Source organism: Carassius carassius, chromosome 43, assembly GCF_963082965.1.
Source record: "Carassius carassius chromosome 43, fCarCar2.1, whole genome shotgun sequence".
NCBI lineage: Eukaryota > Metazoa > Chordata > Actinopteri > Cypriniformes > Cyprinidae > Carassius > Carassius carassius.
The window spans coordinates 6306598-6333636 of record NC_081797.1 but is presented as its reverse complement, the minus strand read 5'-3'; the positions used below and the strand labels follow the sequence as shown (position 1 = coordinate 6333636).

At 39.2% G+C, this 27039-nt stretch overlaps 3 protein-coding genes across 3 annotated transcripts; 1 reads left to right on the top strand and 2 right to left on the bottom strand.

The window, feature by feature from the left end:
• Window positions 1–325: 325 nt before the first annotated feature.
• iftap (intraflagellar transport associated protein) lies at window positions 326–14053 on the bottom strand. The gene is made up of 7 exons (XM_059536363.1): window positions 13919–14053; window positions 8871–9013; window positions 8605–8780; window positions 5864–5938; window positions 4919–4973; window positions 1296–1432; window positions 326–1144 (listed from the first exon to the last, which is right to left on the bottom strand). The coding sequence occupies exons 2-7, from the start codon at window positions 9001–9003 to the stop codon at window positions 1034–1036; spliced, it is 687 nt and encodes a 228-aa protein (XP_059392346.1). The 5' UTR covers window positions 9004–9013; window positions 13919–14053; the 3' UTR covers window positions 326–1033.
• rag2 (recombination activating gene 2) lies at window positions 13435–16164 on the top strand. Its single transcript, XM_059536361.1, has 2 exons — window positions 13435–13561; window positions 14293–16164. The coding sequence occupies exon 2, from the start codon at window positions 14307–14309 to the stop codon at window positions 15897–15899; it is 1593 nt and encodes a 530-aa protein (XP_059392344.1). The 5' UTR covers window positions 13435–13561; window positions 14293–14306; the 3' UTR covers window positions 15900–16164.
• Window positions 16165–17043: 879 nt separating this feature from the next.
• On the bottom strand, window positions 17044–23683 carry rag1 (recombination activating 1). The gene is made up of 4 exons (XM_059536062.1): window positions 23548–23683; window positions 22083–22409; window positions 20842–21977; window positions 17044–19959 (listed from the first exon to the last, which is right to left on the bottom strand). Exons 2-4 carry the CDS (start codon window positions 22388–22390, stop codon window positions 18212–18214), a joined length of 3192 nt encoding a protein of 1063 aa, XP_059392045.1. The 5' UTR covers window positions 22391–22409; window positions 23548–23683; the 3' UTR covers window positions 17044–18211.
• Window positions 23684–27039: the final 3356 nt, after the last annotated feature.

Here is a 27039-nt window from a genome sequence, read left to right as displayed (position 1 = left end):
TGTATTTAAGTATAAAATCATTTAAGCGCCTTATAACACTCCCTCCACAGGCAGCTCACTAAAGTTTGGGGAAATAACATTTCCAAAAAAAAGATAAATAAAAAAAAAATTTAAAAAAAGGTAAAAAGTACTTATTTTTCTTTCTTTTTTTCTTTGGAAACTCTGGGTCACAGAGTACCAAGAAAAAAGACAAAAAAGTTGGAAATGAAGGTAAGGAAACGAGAGGAAACATGCTGGGAAACAGCTAGAAAACTCTTTTATGGTACACATGGACATTCTCTGAGATGTCAAAATAAACGATCAAGTCAAGAAAAAGGGGGGCAAATTCTTTTCAAAGACCACAGTGTTTTGGCCTTTTATTCAGGTTATGAGGTTTTTGCAGAGAACAGAAAAAAACGTCCCTGAGAGTTATGTTCCGGTGAATAAAACAGCATAAGTCAGGACGAGCAATTAATTTCTATTCCGAGTACATAAGAAAAAGAATTGCACCACAGGTCACCAATTTGAGCTGTTGAGTCAGAAAATTAAAACGTCTAAGCCTAGCTAGTTGTAAAATAATAACAACATTAATATTCATAAATGACATTTGATTTGGACTAAAAGACAAATTTGCATCTTTTGGTTTGTTTATGCAAATTAAAGTACTTTTAAAGTCAAAATAAAATTAAAATTGACTATTTACTTTCTATAAAGGATTCTTCAAAGCAACCATGTCTTCTCTCCGAAGTCCCTTTACGGAAGAAAAATGGTTTGTGGAAACCGTTTCATGCTTATTTCTATCCTGCTCATCTAAAGGTCAGTAAAATTTATAATTGGACTGAGTGTATTCAATTTAATATTGTCTTTGAAAACACTAACATACTTTATTAAGAAGTACAGATGCTACAAATTGCAGAATTATCACTCAAAACAGCCGATCTGTCTTCCCTCTGGTTCTTTGGCGAAATCAAAACCTTTCTATCACGTTAACAAGGATTTTCTCTGTAAAAATCAGTTTTTAAAAGCATTTGCCAGGGTTACACTCATTTACAGCTCAAGATGGTCTGCCTCTCTGTTCCTGGATGGCGTATTTGCAAGACAGCACAACATTATCGTAATCAAAGTTCTCATCCAGATGGAAAGGAACAACCTCCTCGCTTTCATCCTAGAATGACAAAAAACAGTTAATAAAGGATTTTACAGAGTATCAGTCCCTGAGTTTCTTCCCAAGCTTGACTGTTCTCAGAGAGACACATTGTTGTGTGTGTGTGTGTGTGTGTGTGTGTGTGTGTGTGTGTGTGTGTGTGTGTGTGTACCTGGTTCTCAGCTGCACTGGGAGTGTGTGTCCTCTGGTCTGTGAAAGTAGAGGAGCTCTCCAGGAGTGTGTGGTGACAGAGCGATGAAGAGGAGACAGCTATCAGATCTTCAATCTCACCTGGCAGCGTACATGTGCCTGACAACACACAACAACAACATTTAAAAACTGTTTCTTCTATGACAGTGATCATGACAATGACACTCTCATTATTATCCTGGGAAGTGTTTATGTATTCATCTGTTTTTGTGGTATTTGGTATTATACTGTTCTAATGTATATTTAAATCTGTTCATTTTTTTTCTTCTTCTCTACGGTTTTACTGTGTCGATGCATGTTTTATAAACTGTAAACAACTATGATTTTTATTTGTCATCCAATTTAGATTGCCACCTTAGAGTCTGACAAGAGGCAACCGATGAAAATTAATTAATTTGCCTGCTTGATTGTTGATTAATAAACACCGTCTCTTTAAAAAAAAAAAAAACTATCTGTCATTATTGACCCACTCTTTTTTATATATATAAATGTCCCCTGATTTGAAGGAGTTCATATGTTCTGTATATATTAAAACCTAATTTGGGAGATTAGAGCCTTCTGGAAAAGATCAACTCGGACATTTAGCAAAACATCATCTGCTTTCAACAGAGAAATAAAGTTTAAAACAACATCAGAATAAGTCAATTTTAAATGAACTTACACTTTGTGTCATAAAAAGGAAGGACTGATGTGCTAATAAGCTGTTTACATGTCTCTCAGTGGATTTTTTGCAGTAGTTTATGTGTATATGAGAGAAAGACATCAGGCCTGGCAAGAGCTCAGTTGATGCTGATCTTAATTAAACAGCTCATTACTGGCACAGTGAAAGTCATAGTCTCAGCTGCTGAGTGGGGACAGGCTTCTGAGGGTGTAGCGTGCATTTCTGCATGTTTGTTTGCGTGTATGCAAACAACATATGTGTGTGTGCGTGTGAGAGTGAAGAATCCTCACACACCCACAATCTTCAGAACAAGGTGGTCTTAAAAACAAGAAAGAAACATGTTAAGAAGATTCAGGCCGCTAATGAATCTGAATGCTGATGCTGTTACGCCGTGACATGAACCTCCCTGACTGGTGAGCGGAGGCGTGTTTCATTAAAACTCTAGATACCCGGTAGCTTGAGCCTTGATCTGCTTTGACCAAAACCACCTTCCTCTCAACCCACTTTAAGGTTAATCTGGAAAGGCAATTCTTAAAGGGATAGTTCACCCATAAATAAAAATTCTGTCAATAATCACTCACTCTCATGTTCCAAACTTGTAAGATCGTAGGTACTCTTGTGAAAGCGAGAAGAGAAGAAACTGTTGAATAAAGTAAATTTTTGTTTTGTTTGTGCACAAAATTTATTCTCGTAGCCTCATAACAACCACTGATGTCACATGGACTGTTTTAATAATGTCCTTGCTATCTTTCTTGGCCATGAACGTGGTAGTTGCGTTGGTGTCTATGGAAGGTCAGAAAGCTCTTGGATTTCATCAAAAATATCTTCAGTTTTTATTTCAAAGATGAACGAAGGTCTTACAGGTTTGAAGTGATTTGAAGTGCTGGCCCTACTTTTTCAGGACCTCTGCAATTCGACTGGGCATGCTCTCAATCAACTTCTGGGCCAAATCCTGACTGATAGCAAACCATTCTTTCATAATCACTTCTTGGAGTTTGTCAGAATTAGTGGGTTTTTGTTTGTCCACCCGCCTCTTGAGGATTGACCACAAGTTCTCAATGGGATTAAGATCTGGGGAGTTTCCAGGCCATGGACCCAAAATTTCAACATTCTGGTCCCCGAGTCACTTAGTTATCACTTTTGCCTTATGGCACGGTGCTCAATCGTGCTGGAAAATGCATTGTTCTTCACCAAACTGTTGTTGGATTGTTGGAAGAAGTTGCTGTTGGAGGGTGTTTTGGTACCATTCTTTATTCATAGCTGTGTTTTTGGGCAGAATTGTGAGTGATCCCACTCCCTTGGATGAGAAGCAACCCCACACATGAATGGTGTCAGGATGCTTTACTGTTGGCATGACACAGGACTGATGGTAGCACTCACCTTTTCTTCTCCGGACAAGCCTTTTTCCAGATGCCCCAAACAATCGGAAAGGGGCTTCATCGGAGAATATGACTTTGCCCCAGTCCTCAGCAGTCCATTCACTATACTTTCTGCAGAAGATCAATCTGCCCCTGACGGTTTTTTTTGGAGAGAAGTGGCTTCTTTGCTGCCCTTCTTGACACCAGGCCATCTTTCAAAAGTCTTCGCCTCACTGTGCGTGCAGATGCGCTCACACCTGCCTACTGCCATTCTTGAGCAAGCTCTTGTGCTCGTCAACATTCTCACCTGAGTTAACAAGACGATTACTGAAATGATCTCAGCAGGTCCTTTAATGACAGCAATGAAATGCAGTGGAAAGGTTTTTTTGGGATTAAGTTAATTTTCATGGCAAAGAAGGACTATGCAATTCATCTGATCACTCTTCATAACATTCTGGTGTATATGCAAATTGCTATTATAAAAACTTAAGCAGCAACTTTTCCAATTTCCAATATTTATGTAATTCTCAAAACTTTTGGCCACGACTGTATATGTATGTATATATATATATATATATATATATATATATATATATATATATTTTTTTTTTTTTTTTTTTTTTTATTAAATAAAATCAATTATTTAACAAAAAAAAAAAACAGAAGTTATAACACCAAATACCTACAACATTAAGATAAGAATGGCAACAGCGACCTTCCAACTCCCGGCAAAGGATATTTTTACCATCACCAAGAAGCAGTGGCATGATTATTCATGCTAATTAACTTCACGTTCAGCATGCATCTTGTTGTTATTCAGTGGATAAGCCTGCTATTATAAACACACCACCTAATGACTTTTACATACACCCTTTACTCTGAATTAACACTCTGATCACAGACAAACACACCAAAAAACACAGAAGCCCTGCTCTGAACAGTTAAGCCTCTCCAATCAAAAGAGGCTTTCATTCCCCCAACTATTTTATTTATTTTTGTATTAAACTGGTCATTGGAGTTAAAATGAGCCTCTCTGGCACTGCAGAAAAGAGCAACTCATTACAAGCCTGCACAGCAAGCGTTAAGCCTCACCAAGCGAGCACTTGCCCCCGGCTCTAATGACGAGGGAGCGGTTTGGAATTTGCATGCATTGAATATGTGTAATAAATGGTAATATATTTAAATCAAGCTGTATGACAGCTCTAATTACAAAAAATGGCATGCACATGATATCCACTAAACCCTATTAAAGGTAAGGTGAGCCCATGCAATCTTTACAAATGCACATGAAAAGAATATTTATGCCAGCATTCCTCGCTATTCCCAATTTTAAAACACACCCATATAGATGTTGCCAACATGTCAATGTGTATTATGTGAATTGTATTTGAATTTGTGATAGCTCTAATTCTGGCAAGCATGAAAAAAATTATGTGCTTTACATGAGAAAAGAATTTGTAAAAATGTAAATAAAGACTGCAAATGTGCATCTAGGCCTCTGTTATCTACATAAACTGTGTTAAGTGTCAAGTATTTGCAGTTGTTATATTTTAGAGTAATAAATACCTGTAGTGTCAGCCTTTTCCTCTTCATCCTCTGAATCTCCAAGATAATTATCAAACTGCAAAGAGGGGGAAAATATATTTTTAACAGTTATTTTACAATTACAGTTGATTAGAATTAGCTAATTAGTCCTCAACAGAAACATTGTCCTTCACAAACAAATTTCATTCACAACTGATTTATACAATGCAGTTAGATGTTAACACTTTGCTAAGCTAACAACACTCCCATAAAGTTTAAAGTTAACATGTTTCTAAGCTATTACTACAGAATGTTTCTAGCTTAGCACACTCTTGATCTTAAAAATGCATAGCACAGGTAGATATAACATGAATGTTTTTATTAACTTGAAATCCTGGCTCAAGTAACTCCAACAGTTTAATGTTAGCTTAGCATGTTCTAATTAGCTTAACATTCCAAAACAAAAGCAAAATAGACAATTGACTTCAACAGTTTACTAAGCATTCTATATGTAGCACAAGAATATTAAAACATTCCTTTTTATTAGATTGAAGTGCTGACTCAATTGATTCAAACAGTTTAAAGTAAATGTTAACTTAGCATACCCTTACTTAGCGTAAAAATACATAGCACACAATAAGTAAAATAGTCCGTTTTTATTAGAATGAAGTCTTGACTGCAGAGTTTAAAGTTAACGTCAGCTCAGTAACGTAGAGTAAAATAGTCCTTTTTTTATTAAATTGAAGTCTAGACTCCAATGGTTTAACATTACTCTAATGAACTTAAAATACAATAGCAATAACAATAATTTTTTTTTTAGATTGAACTCAGTCGATCCAAATAATGTTGACGTTAGCTTAGCATACTGTAATGAGCTTATAAACAATTATTAAGCAGGCTAACATTGTCTTGGTTTTGGTTCTGAATGTGATAAAACCATGTGTATAGTCATCCCAGAAATATTTTTAGGCATGTGTAACTGTTTACCTTCACAGGTCTGTCTGGAACAGAGTTTGATGGGCCGCCCAGTCTTCCTGCAACACAGCCGCCATCCAGCAGCACCTATACAAACACACAAACTCATCAACTCACCATCTCATTTCATTTAATGATGCTCTGAAATGACAGCAGCCATGCGAATTGGTGTGATTACAATCAAAACAACATTATAATCAATACAGCTGTTTTTCTCTCTTGGTGGCAGAGCTAAATAATGTAGAGGCCTTTTTTAGCATTGAATAGCCTGGGATGTTAGCTGATGTGCTTTGCGTTATTGACAGTAACCAGTGCTGTGGCTCGCCAGAGCCCCATTGAGATCAATACACAAGCCAGGCGGGAATCTTACGCACCGTTCACACAGACAGACAGATAAGCAAAACACACATTGCAATGAGGCCATCCAATACACTGAGAGGAGAATTCCAGAGGAATTGAGGAAGAAACATATCAAAAAGACAGAACATAAAGAAAAATGGGGAAGCGTATTTTGAGTGGTGCTTGCTCATACTAAAGACACCACTACAATGCTCAGTTGTTAAGGGTTTCCATGCCATTTTTTATTTTTTCTGTAACATTAAACCACAATTGTCACCTTTCCAGACAGTTTTTACTGCCTCTGGATATTTAGTACAATCAGTGTCAAGTCACATTTTGTGGACAATTCCACAAAATTGTGGACAATCCACCCCTTTCTGGACAATTTCACTAAATTTCAGACAGTTCTCATTGACTTGAAAAAAAAGTAAAAGTGACGTGACATTCAGCCAAGTATGGTGACCCATACTCAGAATTCGTGCTCTGCATTTAACCCATCCGAAGTGCACACACACACACCCAGAGCAGTGGGCAGCCATTTATGCTGCGGCGCCCGGGGAGCAGTTGGGGGTTCGGTGCCTTGCTCAAGGGCACCTAAGTCGTGGTATTGAGGGTGGAGAGAGCACTGTACATGCACTCCCCCCACCCACAATTCCTGCCGGCCCGAGACTCTAACTCACAACCCTTCGATTGCAAGTCCAACTCTCTAACCATTAGGCCACGACTTCCCCGACTTCCCAACAAAAGCACTGCAATGCAATCTTTATGAGTTCAAGAAGGGCTAGCACTACACTCTTAAAAATATATGCGTTTCACGATGCCATAAAATAACTTTTTTGTCTAGATGGTTACATAAATAACCTTTTTGTCTAAATGGTTCCATAAAGAACCTTAAACATCTGAAGAACCTTTCTGAGGTTCTTCTATCGCATCGCTATTAAAGAACATTTTGAAGCACCTTTATTTTTAAGAGTGTATACCGTGATTGATTGGAGGTAAAGACGATTACAGTGACATACAGGAGTCGTACATTATAAGAAATGCATGAGTTTATTATTGTGCATACAAACAGACCGTGTACTGAATGTTCAATACTCTGATAGCTCTTTGCACGAGCATATTTCAGTATGGTCACATGTCTGGCAAGTGTTTTATAATGGACACTCGCTGAAGAAACGTGTTTTATAGAAGTTTGCCGTGGTCAGTGATGTTGCAACAAGCACATTACTTCAGAATGCATGTACAAAAGTCTCCACCAAAAAGCTAGGTTGTTGTGATTGGCTGACAGAGCATTGGTTGTTATACAAGGGTTATACAAGTGATTTTTAGCATGTTGATCTGTGGTTACTATAGATAATCGCTTTCAGAAGAAAACATAAACGGGCTTACCAGATCACCACCGTAACTCTGGACTGTTATGCTTGGTTGTCAGAGCATCGCAATATGATTGCTAATAGGTTTTAACTTAATTTTAGCATGTAGTGTCATTGCTTGACCATTGCATATTAGCTACATTCCGATAAAACATGTGTGGTGCTTAAAGGAATAGTTAACCCAAAAATGAAAATTCTGTCATTAATTACTCAGCCTCATGCCAAACCCATAAGAGCTTTCTGACCCTCCATAGACATCAAAGCAACAGACACATTCAAGGCCCACAAAGGTAGTAAGGACATGACACTGTTAAAATAGTCCATGTGACAACAGTGGTTCAGCCTTAATTTTATGAAGCTACAAGAATACGTTCTGGGTTAAAAGAAATAATAACTTTATTCAAAAATGTATTTTCATCCATGTCAATCTCGGCCATCATTCTCGAGAGTACCACGATGCATGCCTGTGTATTTCTTGAATGTGGGCTTTGACCATTTGTAGTGCCATTGCGGTCTATGCAGGGTAAGAAAGCTCTCGGATTTCATCAGATTAACAAAGATTCACAAAGGATTTATGGGTTTGGAATGACATGAGGATGAGTAATTAATGACACGATTTTATGTTTCGGAGTGAATTTTAGTCTGTTTCTGTGTGGTTGCCAAAACATTCTTACATAGATACCTACTGGACCAAATCTCCATAATATTCTAGTCCCTTCATATGACTTGGTTTATACAAGTCTATGGGATTTTTTCCCCCACCTATTTTCACAAATAGTGCTTACCCTTAATCCTGAGTATGAGCAATAGTGATGTTAGCCTTGGGAAACACCACTTAAAAAGGCACGACAAAAATGACAAATGGAAAAAAGAGCCAATTATACATAAGAAGGACCAGAATGTGTGCGTTTGATAAATAGAGCAGGAGCTAATGCAGAAAACTTTAACTTTGATTGAAGAGGATTGAAGAAGAGGTCTGTCTGAACCTCTCCCAGTAAAGACGGGCTCAGTTTGAGCGCTTCAGATCTATAAGGTGCTGACCTCTTCCTGATCAGCAGTCGGTGAGCAGCGATTTGCCTGTCCCATCCTTCGGTATACACTCTCCTCCATCTCTGTCTCTTCATCGTCTTTTTGTCGCTCTAGGCTGCTGTCCATCTCTCTCTGGGACGGGTCTTCATGTCCTCCAGGAGCAGTCAATCCTGGATCCCTCACATTCTCTGCAATGGGATACGACAGTAAAGACCACTGGTGAAGGATCTCAGACATATCAGAGAAAAGAAGATGTATGTGGCATTCAGGATGCTCACCTGGGGTCAAATACGTGAAGGTGGACAGGAACTGCTCATATGTTTGCTCCGGGGAGTTGCAGAATTGCTCCAGAGCTTCAGTTATGGCTTGGTCATGGTCATCCACATCTGAATCTTTAACTAAACCTGGCATCCTGTCAAAACTATCCACATTCAGAAAGAAATAGATACAGAAATGAGATTTGCCTGGTGCAATAAACATTACACTAATAAGTGTACTTCGGTTTTTACGCAAATGCAAGGGTTTGCGTACAGTGCGCAACACAAATTTTGTCACCAGAAGAGTATGCTCGTACTGCACACACAGTAACCACACATGCTTTGTATGCGCAGGTCATATATGCGCAGCGAACTTATTTTGCATTAATCAGTTGTTCCACAAGGTGGCAACACTGGCCCAGACCGTTGTTTAACAGTACAAAACAAAACTAAAAAAAAAATATACAACAGCAACAAAATAGCAACAACAATGGCTGCATTGACAAGCGCTTGTGTGAGCCCTTACGAAAAATAACCATGGTTTTACTACAAATAAATGCAAAAAAACATGATTACTATAGTTAAATCATGGTAACAATGAATAAACCATGGCTTTGCTACACTAACCATAGTTTAACCATGATATTTGTGGTAAAACTGTGGTTATACAAATATTAATCGATACAAAAAAAAAAAAAAACATGGATACTAGGGGTGCACGATAAATTTCGGCCGATAATTAATGCACATCTCATCAGTTAAGCCATTTCTCTAAGCAGTGGTAAATTCCATCAGGTGCATGATTTCCCATAGAGCAGCGGTTACTACTAATGAACATGGATTTGATGAGCTTTCTAGAGCGCATGCATTTGAGGACACTATCAAATGGAGTAGACACTTAAAGGCTATGTGTTCAGCTGCGCATGTTCGCTTGCATACGCATACAAAAAAAAGTATACTTTGGGCTTTACCGCCTACCTAAAGCAAATTTTGTTTAAAAGAGACATTTTCGTACACCATGCAAACCCAGAGAGCCTGCACCAGACAAAACAAAGAGGAAGTAATGGTATAACAAAATAAAAAATAAAAAAATGATGAAGAGGTCCTGCTAGGCTGCACTTTTTTTTACAGGTCACTTATCACTCGCGATATGCATTATAGCTGCATTAGCCCTGATTGGAATGTAATTATCATTTTTGAAGTTCAGCTCAATTACAATCAATGATGGCTGGGAAGGGGGGCAGGCAGTGATTGTCGTGACATTAAAATATAATGAAGAATGGCGTGATGATCGTGAGAAACTCTGAGCTGTTGCTATGTCATTCATCACGAACACGCCCTAGGGAGAGACGTCTTCAGGTGGCACAACATTAGCAGAGACAGAAACAGGTGCTACACTAGTGCTTAATTACTCTCCTCTATCAATAATACTTCTTCTCTCTTGGAATACTACCATACTACTTTTTATTTAGTATGTACTATATAGACTGTGGACAGTATGCATATTTTCTATATGTACAAAACAACCAGATTTGCCCTGAGGTGGAGTATATGACATTTGACCTGACCTTACATTTCCAGTATGACAAATGAACTTCTCTATACTTATCATGAAATTGTCATCACTAAATGCACACAATGCCGAAATCAAGCACTCTATTCAAAATATACAGTATCTCTAGTGGTGAAGTGATGTCTGATATGTAAATGAATCCTTTTGAACATGAACAAAAATAATCGCTAGCAGACTGTAAGAACTACTGTATTCAAATATAGACACTGCAATCAAAATGCAAAAAAAAAAAATTATAATAATATTAATTATTATTATTATTTGAAACAAAATGCTGTACTTTTGCAGGGACTTCTGGAAAGACGTTTGATGGATGACTCAAATCAGTGACTACGTTTACATCCCGTTCAAAACCGGAATATTAGCAATAACCCGGTCGCGCACGGCCATGTAAACACCGGCAAAAACCGGGATATTATACCTGGGGTACCCCTTTTCTAACCCGAATATTTGGTCTTGTAAATGCGTTTCGGCATATCCCCATCAAAATGTGTGTTCTGCGCATGTTCTATTCGCAAGGAATCTTGGTCTTTTGAGTAGAGACGGCGCATAAAAAAATCGGAAATGACGCATATTGCGTCTTGTTGTCCGTACGTCCAGACGCTAACCGCGCGTCGCCGTTTACATCGGGATATTGGCGACTGATTGGACATTCCATGTATACAGGAGTAACTCTCTCTGCTCACGCATGTAAACGGGTTATCCCGAATGTTTCAGAAACCTGAATAGTGACCTTAACCCGACCATAACCCGAATTTTAACAGCTTGTAAACGTAGTCAGTGAATCTGGTTAGCCTTTTTATAGGATATTCAATTCAAAAAGTCACATACTGACTGTGACTTTTCTAAAACATTGCCCAAGTAGATATTCAGTTATAGACAATAGGTAACCAATAGCATGCATGGCCTTGCCTGACATCAGCAGAAATGGAAGTTTGTCAAGACAAACACTGTTTTCCTTTTCAATTTTGTAAAAGGAATGTGCATTAAGAAAATGGTCAATGTTCATGTTATGTTAGCAATCTGAACAAACTGGTTCGTCAATCAGACACTACATGGTCTACTATCCACCTTATTTTTTGGTAAGAGTGGACGCGGCCATTTTTAAATTTAATGTGTCTGGCTTCCGGTGTCATGCGCTTCCAGCTATTTTTAGCTCTACAAAACAGCGCATTTTGCTGATAACAATGCTTACTGGTGTTTCTTAGCATATTATCATAATGTAGGCCTGTTGTTTTAATTATAAACACACTGGTTTGTAGCGAAAAGCGTTTTACCGTTTAGCTACTGCAATTTGCGCCTAATTAATTGAAGTCTCACACAGAAAACAGCTTACTTCTGCATTGAAAAAACAGCTAAGTAGTCTGAAAGTAATATCTTCGTCCATTACAATGCAAGCATTTAAGTTTTGTTGTTTGTTGCGTTTCAGTCTCCCTCTCAATTTCCTCGCATCGGTTACATTGTGACAGAGCTGGACAACATCTGCATTCATTCGCCGCCACCGTATGCAAATCCGTTTCAGGACTCAACAGGTTTATTTTGCTGCGTGTGAACACCGGCATGTAAGTGCGCTTGAACGGTAGAATAAAGCTCTCCAGTGCGCTTGGAAACACCGATTGAATTCTTTATTTTGTGTGGCGCCTCTGGGGAGCCGCTGAGTCTCTTCTTCGTGGCCCTGCTCTTCAGACACAGGTGCTCTGCTGTTTATGTTTGTCACTGTTCTTCCAGGCACTCGTGGTTACGTGTCTGTGTTTTGTGCTCTCTCACACACATCTTTTGGCCTCCAAAACAAACACACAACTGCACGAGGGCTCGAGCACAGCCCCCCGAAACACAAAAACATTATGCTAATGAGGCAGACACAGCTGTTCCCTTCTTCTCCCTCCCTCCCTCCTTCTCTTTCTTTCTTTCAACAACAGTCGTCTAAATTCTCCCGTTCCTTTAAAGAGCCGCCAAGCATACAGTTAATGCAAATATAAGCCTGCGGGAAATGAGGAGTATTTTACAAATCCGAGCTACCCCATGCCAAAATTTGATGTGTGGCTCACGCATTCAGTATTCGGTGTAATGAAAGTGAATCATTCTGCTCCTCGCCGAACCCGACGCCACAGACCACTCAGATACACAGAGGAGACTATTTTAACAGCACATTACACACAGACACTGCCACTGGTGCATTATGAAGACTGTGATTATAGTGTAGAATGCAGGTCATGAAAAAAATCTGTGGGATTGCACCATGGCCTAATCAGGCCAATCTGTGCAACCTGACACATTTACAGCCAATTAAAATATATTTGATATTTAGTTATTTTAGATATGTAAGGTTTAACTAAAATATGCTGCAAGATGTCTGTTTTAACTTAATATATGTCTGCAGGATGTCTGTTAAAGATCGCTCAATCTGGAAAGCATCTAAGAATCTGATAGATGATGTCTTTAAGATGTCAGTTTTACATGCATTCTAAATCAAAAACATCTTAAATGCATTTTCTGGATATCTGTTTGAAATCTTGGAAATGTCCAAACAATCTAAAAAAAATACAAATACATCTTGCATATGTAAATGCAGACATCTCCGTGATGTATGTGTGTTATCACCTTCATCAAAAATACTGAAAAAAAAGAAAAACGGCAATATTGATTATTATTTCAAAGTTTTTAAATAATGGCATTTATTTGAAATATAAATATTTCACTTTTCTGTCACTTTAAATTAATTAAATGCATTCATAATAGTTTTCTTAAAATCCTTCAAAATATAAATAATAATGTTCATATTAATGTGTCTGGTGTTAATTTGGGAAGAAAGACCATCCACGTGAATTCTTGTGAGATTTTTTGGGATTAATCTTTTAGGCAAATAAATCATCAGTTGTAAAAGACCAATATGAAGTCTGTATTAATACACAGACCAATGATGCACTGAGTTTGTGCTTGTTTTCATTCAAACTTGTGTGAGTTGTGCTCAGACACCTGTTGTTAGCAGCAGTTACAGGCAGTTAACCTCAAGATGAGCTAGTCAACCTTCACAAACACTGAACTTCTTCCACAGTCACTAAGCCATTTGCTTTAATATCTCAAATAAAAGTTAGCAGCACCACACAGCTCTCAGTTTTCGGAGTGCATTGACCAAAAGGTAAGAAACACATATTATTAAGATCAATATTCTAAAACTATGAATTAAATATTTAGAAATGTATGTGAAATTCTTGTGCTTTATAGAAAATAAACACCTAGGTATAACGATTTTTCTAATATTATTATAAATATATAGTGATTTAAAAGCTTATCTTTATCTTTAGGCTATTTTTATAGTGGAGCACTAATGGTCACAGCTTAGCCTTCTAGTTTAACAAGATTTTTCTTGGGAAATTGATTATACAAAGACATTGAAACGAATCTAAAAAGTGTAAAACTGAGAAACGCTGATAATAGTTTGAAGCAAATAAGAGAATAACAGCGTTCAGAGTTTATAGAAACATCTTAGACGTACCGTTGAAACGTAGAACGAGAAACGCCAGTTTCGCGCTGGATGCTGGGTAATGTAGTCGTTTTATTGTGAGATGAACGGGATTCTCTAAGGGAAGCGGGAATAAGGAAAACTACAACCAGTTTGCTGTGGGGACGTGTCTATGTTATCAGGGAAACAGGGAAAGGGATATATGGTTCCGCGTTTTTTCTTGTCTTTATCACTTTGATTATATTATATGATATAATAATAAAAAACTTATCATATGAATCTTAATATGATGCTAGTCTTAATACAGTCAAGCTATGCATTTTACAGTAAATTCCACAAATTTTATATTCTACAACTACTAAGATGAATAATAATTAATTTTAGTTTTTCATTTATATTTTACACAGTTCTTTGCAAAAAGATGACCTTACAGCCTCTGACTGCTGTGAACTGTGCTGGCCTTATGCAACCAGGCTTCTCCTTATTAGAGCTGGATGGTGACGTTTACCTCTTTGGTCAAAAGGGCTGGCCAAAACGCTCATGTCCAACTGGAATATTTGGTGTACGCATAAAAAACGGAGAACTTAAGCTGCGTGCCATTTCATTTTCAAACAACTCTTGTTATCTCCCTCCCCTCCGATGTCCTGCGATAGCTCATGTTGAGCCTCATGATGGCAGCCCTGAGTGTTACCTCATTCATGGTGGCCGAACACCCAACAATGAGCTGTCCTCAAGTCTCTACATGTTAAGTGTAGACAGCAGAGGATGTAATCGCAAAGTCACACTGTCCTGTCAAGAAAAAGAGCTGGTTGGAGATGTTCCTAGTGCTCGATACGGCCACACCCTCAGCATGATCCTTAGCCGAGGGAAGACCGCCTGCATTTTGTTTGGTGGCAGGTCCTACATGCCCCCCACTGAAAGGACCACGGAAAACTGGAACAGCGTGGTGGACTGTCCACCACAAGTCTTTCTTATTGACCTAGAGTTTGGTTGCTGTACGGCCCACACCCTCCCCGAGCTCACAGACGGCCAGTCTTTTCACGTAGCTCTTGCGAGAGAGGACTGTGTCTACTTCCTTGGCGGTCACATTCTCAACTCTGATTGCCGACCACCTCGTTTGATCCGCCTACGTGTGGAGCTTCTCTTAGGAAGCCCTATCCTCACCTGTACTGTTCTTCATGAAGGTCTCCCCATTACCAGTGCCATAGTTGCTCCTGTTGGCTATCATGAGTACATAGTTTTGGGCGGCTACCAGTCTGAGACTCAGAAGCGCATGGAGTGCACATACATTGGCCTGGATGATGTCGGAGTCCACATGGAGCCTCGTGAACCTCCTCAGTGGACCAGCGAGGTAACCCACAGCCGTACTTGGTTTGGTGGCAGCCTGGGCAAAGGAAGTGCCTTGATTGCAATCCCCTCTGAAGGAAACCCAGCTCCACCAGATGCTTACCATTTCTATCAGGTGAACTTCCAGATGGAACAAGATGGAGAAACATCAACTCAAGGATGCAGCCAGGAGTCCACTGATTTTGAGGACTCTGCACCTTTGGAAGACTCTGAGGAGCTATACTTTGGCAGAGAACCTCATGAGCTGGAGTATAGCAGTGATGGAGAGGGTGACACCTACAACGAGGAAGACGAGGAGGATGAATCTCAGACAGGCTATTGGATCAAGTGCTGTCTAACCTGCCAGGTGAACCCTAACACCTGGGAACCATACTACTCTACTGAGCTCACCAGACCTGCCATGATCTTCTGCTCCAGAGGTGAAGGTGGACACTGGGTCCATGCCAAGTGCATGGAGCTCCCTGAAAGCCTTTTGCTTCGCCTTTCTCTAGACAACTGCAAGTACTTCTGCTTGGATCACAGAGTCCTGCCCATGCAGGAGATGACTCCACCACGCCAGATGATGCCAGTGAAGAGAGTCCCAATGAAAATGACCCATCGCAAAGCTCCTGTTTCAATGAAAATGACCCCAGCTAAGAAGAGCTTTCTGCGGAGACTTTTTGACTGAAATGTTGTTCTGTTCTGTTATATATCATAACAATGTGTTTTAATTGTTTTTATATTAACAGAAATTGGATGGTTTCGTTTTTTTCACAGAAATAATAGAAATGTATTGTTAATTGAATGAATTTGCTTACAGCAGTATTAAGAAAACTAAAAGCATTTTTTACCAGACTTGTTTAATATTGTTAAACAGATGATTTATTTCTTTTTTTAAATGTGGGGGAAAGCTTGTGGTTCTTTTTTCTTCATAATAAAGAGAAATAATTTTAATGGAAAATATTGTATCTGTGTTTTTATGATATATATATATATATATATATATATATATATATATATATATATATATATATATATATATATTATATATATATATATATATATATATATATATAGTACAGACCAAAAGTTTGGACACACCTTCTAATTCAAAGAGTTTTCTTTATTTTCATGACTATGAAAATTGTAGAGTCACACTGAAGGCATCAAGGGCTATTTGACCAAGAAGGAGAGTGATGGGGTGCTGCGCCAGATGACCTGGCCTCCACAGTAACCGGACCTGAACCCAGTCGAGATGGTTTAGGGGTGAGCTGGAGCGCCGACTGAAGGCAAAAGGGCCAACAAGTGCTAAGCATCTCTCGGGGAACTCCTTCAAGACTGTTGGAAGACCATTTCAGGTGACTGCCTCTCGAAGCTCATCGAGAGAATGCCAAGAGTGTGCAAAGCAGTAATCAAAGCAAAAGGTGGCTACTTTGAATAACCTAGAATATGACATATTTTCAGTTGTTTCACACTTTTTTGTTATGTATACAATTCCATATATAATTCCACATGTGTTAATTCATAGTTTTGATGCCTTCAGTTTGAATCTACAATTTTCATAGTCATGAAAATAAAGAAAACTCTTTGAATGAGAAAGTGTGTCCAAACTTTTGGTCTGTACTGTATATATATATATATTCTCAATACATACACACATTATATTGTTATATAACATATTACAAAAAATAGATAAATAAAATAGGACAAAAAGTTTTTTGGATTATTTATTTTTATTATTTCCCAAAAGGAAAAGAAATCAAATGTAATTTATTACAAAACATTTATACTCAATCTTTTAAAAAAGACAAAGTATGAATTCATGGACAACAATCACTGTAATGCTCTTGCAAAATGAAAGAAAAAAATAATGATGGGTCAAGAACATTACAAGTGCCTTTGTGCAAGTCTACAGAACATTTTTATTTCAAATAAAAAAGAACATAAAGAAATTTAAACACAATTTAAATAGTCACTTGAGATTACATGACATATTAGCATTTGAAATTGTTGTATGATGAATCAAAGAAAGCAAAAAAAAGACACAAAGAAACCAGTTAAATCAATTCACAAAGAAACCAATCAGCTGGAAAAGAAAATTAAATACATTTGTAAAGTAAATCACCAAAAACCTCTCAGTTTAAGAGAGCACAATAAACACAGTGATACTATTAAACAAAATAAGAGAAATGTAATTAATAAAATGAGGTACAAGTTTAAGTGAATAGCCAACACATCTCTAAACTGTAACATATACAGTAGCAATAAAGAAATTCTAACAATAGTCAATAGATGCTATGTCGTAAAACACATGCTAATTTCTTCCAGAATATTTGAAAATGTGTTTGTGTGAGCTGCATGGTGCAAATGTCCTGTGGGACCTGTAAGATTGAAGACTGAGGTAGATTATGGGGTAAATGTATGTAAATGTGCAAATGCTGTAGCATAGTGTCTATGGGTGTTCATAGTCATTTGTGGACCAGTTGAAAACCATCAAAATACTGCACTGCTAAAATAACCCCTTTTTCTTAAGACCTTTTGCAAAGGAGACAATTTGAGTTTTCTAATTGCATTTTGTATTTGTCCTGTGTGATATATTAATATAGCCATCGTAAATGTGGGGCTCCTGTAACACAATTTCAGTGACTTACAACTCCCTCATACGTTTTCATAAATAACCCTTCTGTATGAATTCGTGAAGGTGTCACAACCTAGCAATACAATAAAATCCCTCATATTTCACAAGCAGCAAGAGATAAAACACAGACAATTTGCCTCCAAAAGCTGGGGAGAAAAAAAGACTGCCCATACAATTTTATCTCTGCCATAAAACAATTTATCCCACGTTTATGCACTGGCTTCAAAAAAAAATAGTGAGGTGATTAATTAAGCCATTATACTTGATATTAAATCTCATCTCAAGAAATAAAATCAATTACTTAACAATATTTTCATTAAAAAGAAAAAGGGTCCATTAAAGAAAGTCGATCAAAGAAACGCTCAAACATCTGGGACTTCAAGAGCCATATCAACTTCATCTGGGGTCTCTTCTGGGTTGATTGTGGCCTGCATTGCTTTTGCTGAATTCTTGTGAGCCTCCATAAACTTCTGAAGATACTTGGAGGTGTACAGCCAGTGATGTTTAAGTACATCTTCAAGTTCAAATGTTTTGGACTGCCTTGCATTCATCTTCCGAAAGCGCCTGAACAGCTTGTTCCCAGACTCATTGCCTTCACTGGCCCATGCTCCAATAGACCCATCTCTCTCAACAATCTCAGGAACATGAGCCAGAGTCTTGTGGAGGTAGTTGGTGATTTTTCCATCATAGCGGTACTTAAATGTGGTGGAAAGCAGATCAGCAAATTGCTGAGAGTTGTAGCTATATTGACAGAGTTGGACAGGGCAGTCTCGGGAGGGACAGGTGGAACGCCACACAGGCTTCATCTGGATGTAGAGGTCCATCAGTTTTTGTAGTGCCTCACGCCGTTCCTCAGAGGGAACCAGCTCACAGACCACCTCCACAGCTTCACGGGTCATCAGCCGACGAGCATAGTTTCCATTCATTCTCATCACAGGTTTGAGTTTCAGCTTCTTTCTTAGCTGTTTGTCCAGGGCTGACCGCCAACGGCGGCGTTCCTCTCGACTCGGATTGCTCTTCTGGTAGACTTCGCCAATCTCATCCTGAAAGATCTTGTAGAATTCAGTAGCATTGCCAATATCACAGTGCAGGGCATCTAGAGTAGGCTGGGTCTCCAGGAAAGGCTTGGCAGAAACACCTTTGACCCGGTCACGGAGCTCATCAGCAGACTCTGAGAAAGGATTTGTCCTCCAGATCTCATAGCGCTCAAGATTTTCATCGTGGCTACGTGTGATGGAATGTAGCACCATGTTCTGAGACGCTTCAGCTCGGGTTGAGTCGCAGAGTGTGCATATATAAGTGGAGCCTGATGCTTCTAGGCCTTCCATTTCACGAACCATCTTCTCATCGTAGCCTGTGCCTCGGAAGAAGAACCTAAAGGATCGTAGCAGACCACCAACTGATAAAATAAGCCGACTTTCCATCATGGCTTTCCGCTCTGCTACCACAGGTCCTAAGATGGCCGTCAGGGTCTCATGGTCGGACTCATCCACAAACATGAGACACAAAGGTCTGCAAGAGAGCTCAGAGTTTGGCTTTTGTTCCTGAAAGATGGTGATGCCATCATCTTCACCCTCAGCTCTGATGGAGATGGACATGATTGTGAAGGAAAACCTCACTGCCTTCTCAGGAACCGCTGGACCACATCCATGCTTCTCACTGACATCTCCCATACCATCACATGATTCTTTCACCACAACGGTAAAACCAGAGGTGCATATGCTGTCATCCAGCTCCCTCTCTCTCAGTCCTTCCATTATGTCCTCCTCCAAATCTTTTAATGCAGAAACCAGTGCCACATCGTAACGGAATCTTCTGGAGATCGTGTCCGCAGGGACATCATCAACAGAGGTTGTCCAACCAGAGAGACCATCAATGATGCCCACATCCCAGGAGCTGGAAACATTTTTTAAAGCTGGCTGCCACTCAAACTGGTGGAACCCAGGAAGAAGCTCTTTCTCGGCATTACGTAGAGTGTGGAGGGGCTGGAATATCTGGCGACCACTAGTGGCCTTTACAGTGCGGTACATCTTGTGGTACTGACTGCAGCTGAGGAAGGTGTTTACCCTTATAGCCAAACACACTGCAGGATGCAGCCCAAATCCCCTGCCTGAAAGAGAATACAGAAGGAAAACAAAACTGTGTGAGATAGAATCAGAAGATTGAATTCATATAACTGTTTATACAGAATAAACTCAAAGATCGTGAGCCTGAATGTGTGATTATGTGCCTATGTGTGTTTGTGGACTGATTTCAGAGAACTATCAAATGAGCGCCAGCATATCTGGAATTCTGATTGTAATTGCAGATTGTGATATGTATTAATTGTTCTAGATAAACAAGATTATTAATGTTTAAGTTAGAAGAGAGGTGACTCAGCTGGGCTGGAAATACTGATCTATTGGCTGATGATGAAAACACCAGCTGGGCCCTGTTCCCCTGGGGCTGAAGACAGCATCTATGTCATTTGCAGATACAAGGGCTACTGATGTTGTTTTCATCCTAATAGGCTCTTTACAAGAATTGTTATTGTGTATTGAGTCTCACATGTGCACATACACACACACACACACATTCAGTAAAGTGGTGATTATTCTATTTAAATTGACTGTGATGCATGTAAGAAAAGAATTCATTAATTTTTGTTGTGTAGATAACCTTGTGGACGTGTTCAATTCATTTTGTGCATCTATTGCAGGTAGTAAATGTGAACATAATTGTGTAAAATTACATGTTAAAGCTGTTGTTCTATGAAAAATGAGTACAATTATCTGCAGTCAGGCAGTGAAAATTAGACAAGTTCATTCTAGAAAAAAACAAATAATGATGCCATATATTAGATTGTAAAAATTTTATATATTCTTATTCTTGGTGGCTCCCAAGCTTATGTGAGTAAGTCAATGATGCATTATCTGTTCATTCTAGTTGTATTTGTCTGACAACGACTGATTTGACAGTCACATATTGTGGGTGATATGTTTCTTGGCAGTACCTTGCATCATAGCTTCCAGTTCATCTGCTTGTTTGTGTTCATTCCCAGCTCTCAACGCCAGAAGGAAGAGCGTCAAACAGACTGACTTCACATCCCCTCCTTCTTCCTTTTCAGCAAAAACCTTCACCTGGTTCTTCAAGTCTCTCAGCCTGTGCTTTTGAGCCCGACGGGTGAGTGACAAAAGATGCTGTCGAGGACGCCCACCTTTGTTGACCGGCAAGTAACCATCGATATTCTGGTCTGAAGGTGTTTGTTCTTCTTGAGACTCTTTTTCATGGTAGTGGTTAAGGCAGTGTTCTCTAAAGGAGTCTAAACGGACCCAGTCACTGCATCCTTCTCTGGGGCAGAGTAGAGGGAGAGAGTTGAGGGTGGCAAGGAAGAATTTGGCTGGCCTGGTCAGGTGGGATGGATTTAGATGTTGGTTACAAGTGGGACAGTTTGGGCCCAAAGCACGACTGTATCTTAGGATGCAGATCCGACAGAACAGGTGTCTACATGGTGACTGGACAGGGTCAGAAAGCAGATGATCACATACTTGGCAAGTAACAGCATGTATGAAGTCTGCTGGGACTTCTGTGGGGATGAGCTTAGTGCTCAGATGGTCCTTCTGGCATTGTGTGATATTCTTTACCCACTGTCCTCTCTGAACTGATAGTTTTAACCATTCTTTCCCACCTGATCCCACAGTATTATCTGTGGTCTGTCTCCACACTCTATTGGCCCCTGAGAATTCTGAGGAGTCCCTTTTGATTCTCTTTGGAAGGCTGTGTGCACTTTTAAGTGGTTTAGCCCGCTTCCTTCCTATTCGCTGAAAAGAGCTCTTCTTAGGGAAGCAGAGGTCACAGTTGGAGGTGTGGGGCTTCCAGTCTGGGATCTGGGTCCTAGTGAAAGAACAGAAACCTCCTCCCCTCATGGCAGCAGTCCAGCATCTGTGACAAAACAAAGATGGATGCACCGTCTCCATGTCGGTTGTTACATCCACCTTGAAGACCTTCAAGATCACTTCCGGCCAGGTCAGAAACTTGCAGCCCATCCTACGCAAGGCACACCGACTGGACACTTCCAAGTCTCCCTGGACTTCATGTGATGGACCTTTAGTCTTCCGTACTGAAAGACCACAAAGCCGACACAGGCATCTGCAAAACACACAAGTAAATTTATCTTGTCATGTTTCAAATGTGCACAAGTTAAAACAACATTCAGAATTCACACAGTTGACTCAATATTATTATTAGACTCACCTGAGAAGACTCATATGTGTATCAATTTCCTGCAGCTTAAGGTCCACTCTCCCTCGAGCACTCTCCATGTTTTCCTTACTCTTCCCTCCAAAACAGAGCTTCATAACACTGCCTGGAGAGCCTGCCACCTCAATTGCTATCTCAGGCTGGTTTTCCTTCTCCACCGGTGTTTCATTAGGCAGAGGGGCCTTCTCCATGGACTTGACCCGAAAGAGCTTAAATTTCCATTCCGAAAACTTAGGATGTGACAGTTCGTCAGGCATGGAGGCTCTGGGGGCATCTTCAGAACTCCACCTGCCTTTCTCCATGGCGTCAGCTTAGTCTCAGCTGCTTTCAAGAACGAGAAAAGAAAGTGAGAAGGAATAAGGTTAATTCTTTATGAAACAAGCGTTCATGAGACTATGAGATTAGCTTGTTGCTGCCAAGGAATATTCTTAGGTGTGATAGAAAATGGTGGGGGGGGGGGGGGGGGGGTTGGGCGTCAGGCATACAAATCCACAAAAGAACAGCAAAACAACGTTATTTCCAAGGCTGTAACACAATCAGGAAGATTTACTTAGGTCTACAAGTCTAGTTTATTAAAAGCGGCCTTGAAATCCTAGCCCAAATGGGAGAGCTTTGATCTGACCCAGAATACAGCATTATACCATAAGTGGCATTTAGCACCTCTGTAAAATGCATGAGACAAGCATTCAGAAATCGATCTGCTGCCGAAAACTTATTTCTCTCCTCCCTAACACTCCTGCTCAGGGACCCACCATGTCCTTTTTTCTATCCCTCATCTTTCGTTTAATTTTTTGCCCCTTATCTTTCTCAGGTACCAAGAGTTTGCTAAATGGACACCTCTAGGGCTGTCAATCAGTTATAATAGGCATTTACTGTGCTGAACCCAAAGTTTAATTCCATGGAGGAGCAAGCTGGCATTTAATGGATTACTCGAGAGAAAGATAGAAAGGCAAGTCTTATGATACACAGCCACTGTCTGAAGTCTGATGAAGGCGAATTGTAATGCCAGCCTTTCCCTATGAATCAGATTCTATCCTGTGTTTCAACCATGTCACTCCCCAAGTGTGGTTATCTGCATAAACATACAAATAAAAACAAGGACTACCTCAGAAGTCACATCACTCGGACTAATAGTAGCTGTCAAACCCTTGCAGACTCTCAAAACAACTGTGTCAAGATGTAACGCTCCACTCTTATCCCATCCGCGAGAACATAAAACGGTCCTCTTTCCTGATCAATAAATCAACAAACGCTTACCATAACACTCCCATGGTGAGTACATGCTGGCATTTTCTCTCTTTCCCTCTCTCTCTCTCTCTCTCTTTTTTTCTTTTTCTCCCTCTCAGCTTGTGTTTGCACCCTGGGTCTCCAGCTATGAACTCTGAAGTGAACTATTGAGACACGCATACATAGAAACAGCTGAGAGCATTCAGTCTGTCAGTCAGCTGGGTTGTCCTACCTTGTTTTTGAGTCTCAGCTGGCAAATTCTCTCCTGGGGCCTTTCTGCATGGGGGCACAGGGGAGGCCTAGTGCGTTTTTGAGTGCGGATGTCTTCCAGGCTCTCTATCTAAGAGTGCCTGGCTGGATCTCAGTCAATTGGGGCTCCTATAAAACACTGTGTCTCTCCATATATATACCTCTCTGTGGGGTCCTTAACCGCCACATTTTAGCACCTGAGATAGTAGGTCCCGGGAAGGGGGGTGGGGGTAATGCTAACCACAGTCACACACAAGCACACATACATACACACACACACACTTTTACTAAGATACCTAATGAGGACATAGACTTCTATTGTTGATAGAATTTTATTTTTATGGTCCTCTGTAGACATTCTGTTGACTGTAAGTAACTTTGCATGTCAAAGAGATTGGAGAGATTAGTAACTGTGATCAGTAATGTGTCATCTCACAGCTGTGATGGCAGTGAATCTTGAATACTATGATAAAAAAAAAATCCTTGCTAGTACTAATGAACAGGCACAAACAGACTTTATGTATTTGAAGCACAGATTTTTCTGCAGAATGGATTCAGTGAGTTAAGATGGATAGACAGCAGTGGTTCTCAAACTGTGCTTTGTGAAGGATACCATGTTGATATTAAAGTAGTAAAATAAGTAATCACATGCATTTATATTATACATATGCGTGTTTTAATACTTTTGATAGATAGATAGACACACAGGTGCTCTCCTCCTCAAACTCTGTTAGACCGTATCTGTGTTTTCTGTTTGTACAAAGATTAGTGTGCTGCATGTAAAGCGCAAGCAGATGTTTCATCGGTCAGGCAATAACAATGAGGTGTTCTGCAGGGTCTGTGATATTGACCTCGTACTCTGTGCTCGATATGTTATGCTTTATAGTGATTGTTTTGAAGTGATGTTTGACCCCCCTCTTAGTCGGAAAGTCCCAGAAGATAGAGAGGACGTAAGGACTGAATGGCGACAAAGATTTATTCTCTCACATGGAGAGTCGTCTGTACTATTTGGTCTTTTCCTGAAGGACGCAGCAACATTAGCCAGCACAAATAGAAAGGTTTTTGCAGGCGGCATTGCTGGAGGTTTTATTTTGAGGTTTCCTCTTCACATAAACCCACCCATGAGTTGTTTTTCATCTGCTAGATCATTAGCTTTGTTGAATCAAGCATCAGTATTAGTACAGTTTATTGCTTAGGCTTAGGGAATTGAACAAACCCTTTACTAGGGTTGAAATCCGAGAACAGGTTCATTTAAAAAAGTAGAACCATAGACTGACAAAAGAAAATGCACTGCATTTTTGTGACTCTTTATAAAGAAGGATAAAAATAGACAGAGGTAAATGACTGCAGTCTCGAGAGAACTAAATCATCAATGTTTATTCTAAATATATTTATAGAATAAACTTATATATATATATATTTTTTTTTTTATGTTATTTTCCTTATTTTCATTAAAAGGATTAATGATATTTAGTTCCATTAACACACAACACATACTGAGATGCTCGTAAACTACCAGTCATTAGAATATTAGTAGACTGTCTACATAATACCTGCTAGCACTATAGACCCTCAAACAGACATTCTACTGAATATAAGTAATTTAGCGTGTACATGTTGACTAACTTAACAGTCTGCTAATACTCTACTGAGAGTTAGTTGACGTAGTTACCTTTAGTAAACAGAATTTCTAAAGGGGGCCATCAAAATATAGTACAATCCTATTGTTTTAATTATAATTAGCATACAGACGAACCCCAACCATTAAAATATATATAAAAATCAAGACATCCTTTAAAGGGATATTTTGTCATATTTAGTAAACTGTTTTCAAAGTAAACTTTTATACACACATTTACACGAATATGAGACATCATAGACATAAGATCAGCACACAGAAACTATAGTATACAACATGAACCAAGTATTTTTGACACACAAACACACATGCACAGTCTGCATCATAAACACGTGTCAGTACAAGCCACATGGATACAAACTAACGCATCCCCCTGCTGTTTTCCCCCAGCGCTCTCTGAAACTCATCTCCAGCAGGTGGTCCAAGCCAACATGCTGCAGCTCTGCTATTTGGTCCCTCTCTATATAGAAAAACAGATGTCGTTAAAACACATCTGATCAGGGGAATCCATTAAAAGAGAGCTGACAACCATCTACTCAAGGGTGCTTGACTAAAATGTCCTTTACAGTGTATTCAAAAGTTGGAAAAGCATAGCAAGTATAGGATATAGTCCAACTGCATTTTACAGTTTTAGATTTCCATTGAGACAAGTTTGTTTCTTGTAGTCTTTTTGGGCAAATTACCTAAACTAGGATGTCACTATAATGAGCATTATCTCTACAAGTGGGCTCTGTTGCAGTGCCTCTATGAACAGTGTTGGTGTCATTGGCAAATATGAATTAAAGAGACTTGTTCATTGATAAAAAAATCAAGGGTGTTTTTGCAGAAGAGTTATTGTGCCGTAATTGGTGCTATTCTGTCTAGACTTCTTGGTGCGGGATCTGACAGTCTAGTCATTAAACAGTCACCAAGTGCCTGCAAGCATTGTGTGGCCTGTCTCATCTGAGAGCCGCAACTTCTACAAACCAAACAAAGCATAAACTTTATAAATAATGTACAGTGTAGGTCATACTACAACATGTCCACCATTGTGCCCTATATATAATAACTTTGACAATGAAGAGCTGATGCAATCTTTTACTGTGTTGATATAGACAACAACAATCATACAGTATAATGACCCATATAATACAACAGACATAAATATGAAAATTTATTATTTAAATTCAAGTTATTTAAATGGGCGTACAGAGAGAGAAGTAAATAAAACCTCATTATTTAGAGTAATAAAGGAACGGAAAGTGATTTTTATGCAAAAGACAGTTTGCTTTTGGCCAAATTATAAAAGCTAAAATTTGAAAAGTCATTGAAAATAACAGTTTTTACAAGTGCTCTTTCATCCTTCGCAAAGATTCCTCGAGGGCCTGAAAACCAAAGCCAATATATTGCATTTTATTGATCATAATGGAGGTTAAATGTGTGCATGTTTTTGACTCATTAATGTTTTGTACTGCATTATTTAAAGGAACAAATCACAAAATCAGATTGCAAGTCTGTTATCATTTACTCACCCTAATCTCGCTGCAAACCTGTATAACTTTCTTTCTTCCATAGAATACAAAAGGAGGCATTTCCCTAAATGTCCAAGCTGCACTTTACAATAAAATTGGACGATGATTCATACTATTAAACTTCAAAATGGAGATTAAAAATGAACATCCAATCATCTGTGATTCTAAAGTCAAATGGGATTGGGATGGAATAGGAACAACATGAAGGTGAAAAAAAATAATCAAAATAGTAGTTACCACTGCTAACAAAGCATAACAAGTTGTAGCTTTCCCAGTAAGATGCTACAGTAAAAAAAAAATCACCTTCTGTGGGCAAAAAATCTAT

Coding starts and splice junctions, on each gene's coding strand:
- iftap (XM_059536363.1), bottom strand. CDS start 9,003: ATGCCAGGTTTAGTTAAAGATTCAGATGTGGATGACCATGACCAAGCC. Junction 8,781..8,870: donor CTTCACGTATTTGACCCCAG/GTGAGCATCCTG, acceptor ATCCCATTGCAG/AGAATGTGAGGGATCCAGGA. Junction 5,939..8,604: donor CGACTGCTGATCAGGAAGAG/GTCAGCACCTTA, acceptor GTGTTTGTATAG/GTGCTGCTGGATGGCGGCTG.
- rag2 (XM_059536361.1), top strand. CDS start 14,307: ATGACCTTACAGCCTCTGACTGCTGTGAACTGTGCTGGCCTTATGCAA.
- rag1 (XM_059536062.1), bottom strand. CDS start 22,390: ATGGAGAAAGGCAGGTGGAGTTCTGAAGATGCCCCCAGAGCCTCCATG. Junction 21,978..22,082: donor ACACATATGAGTCTTCTCAG/GTGAGTCTAATA, acceptor TGTGTTTTGCAG/ATGCCTGTGTCGGCTTTGTG. Junction 19,960..20,841: donor ACTGGAAGCTATGATGCAAG/GTACTGCCAAGA, acceptor ATTCTCTTTCAG/GCAGGGGATTTGGGCTGCAT.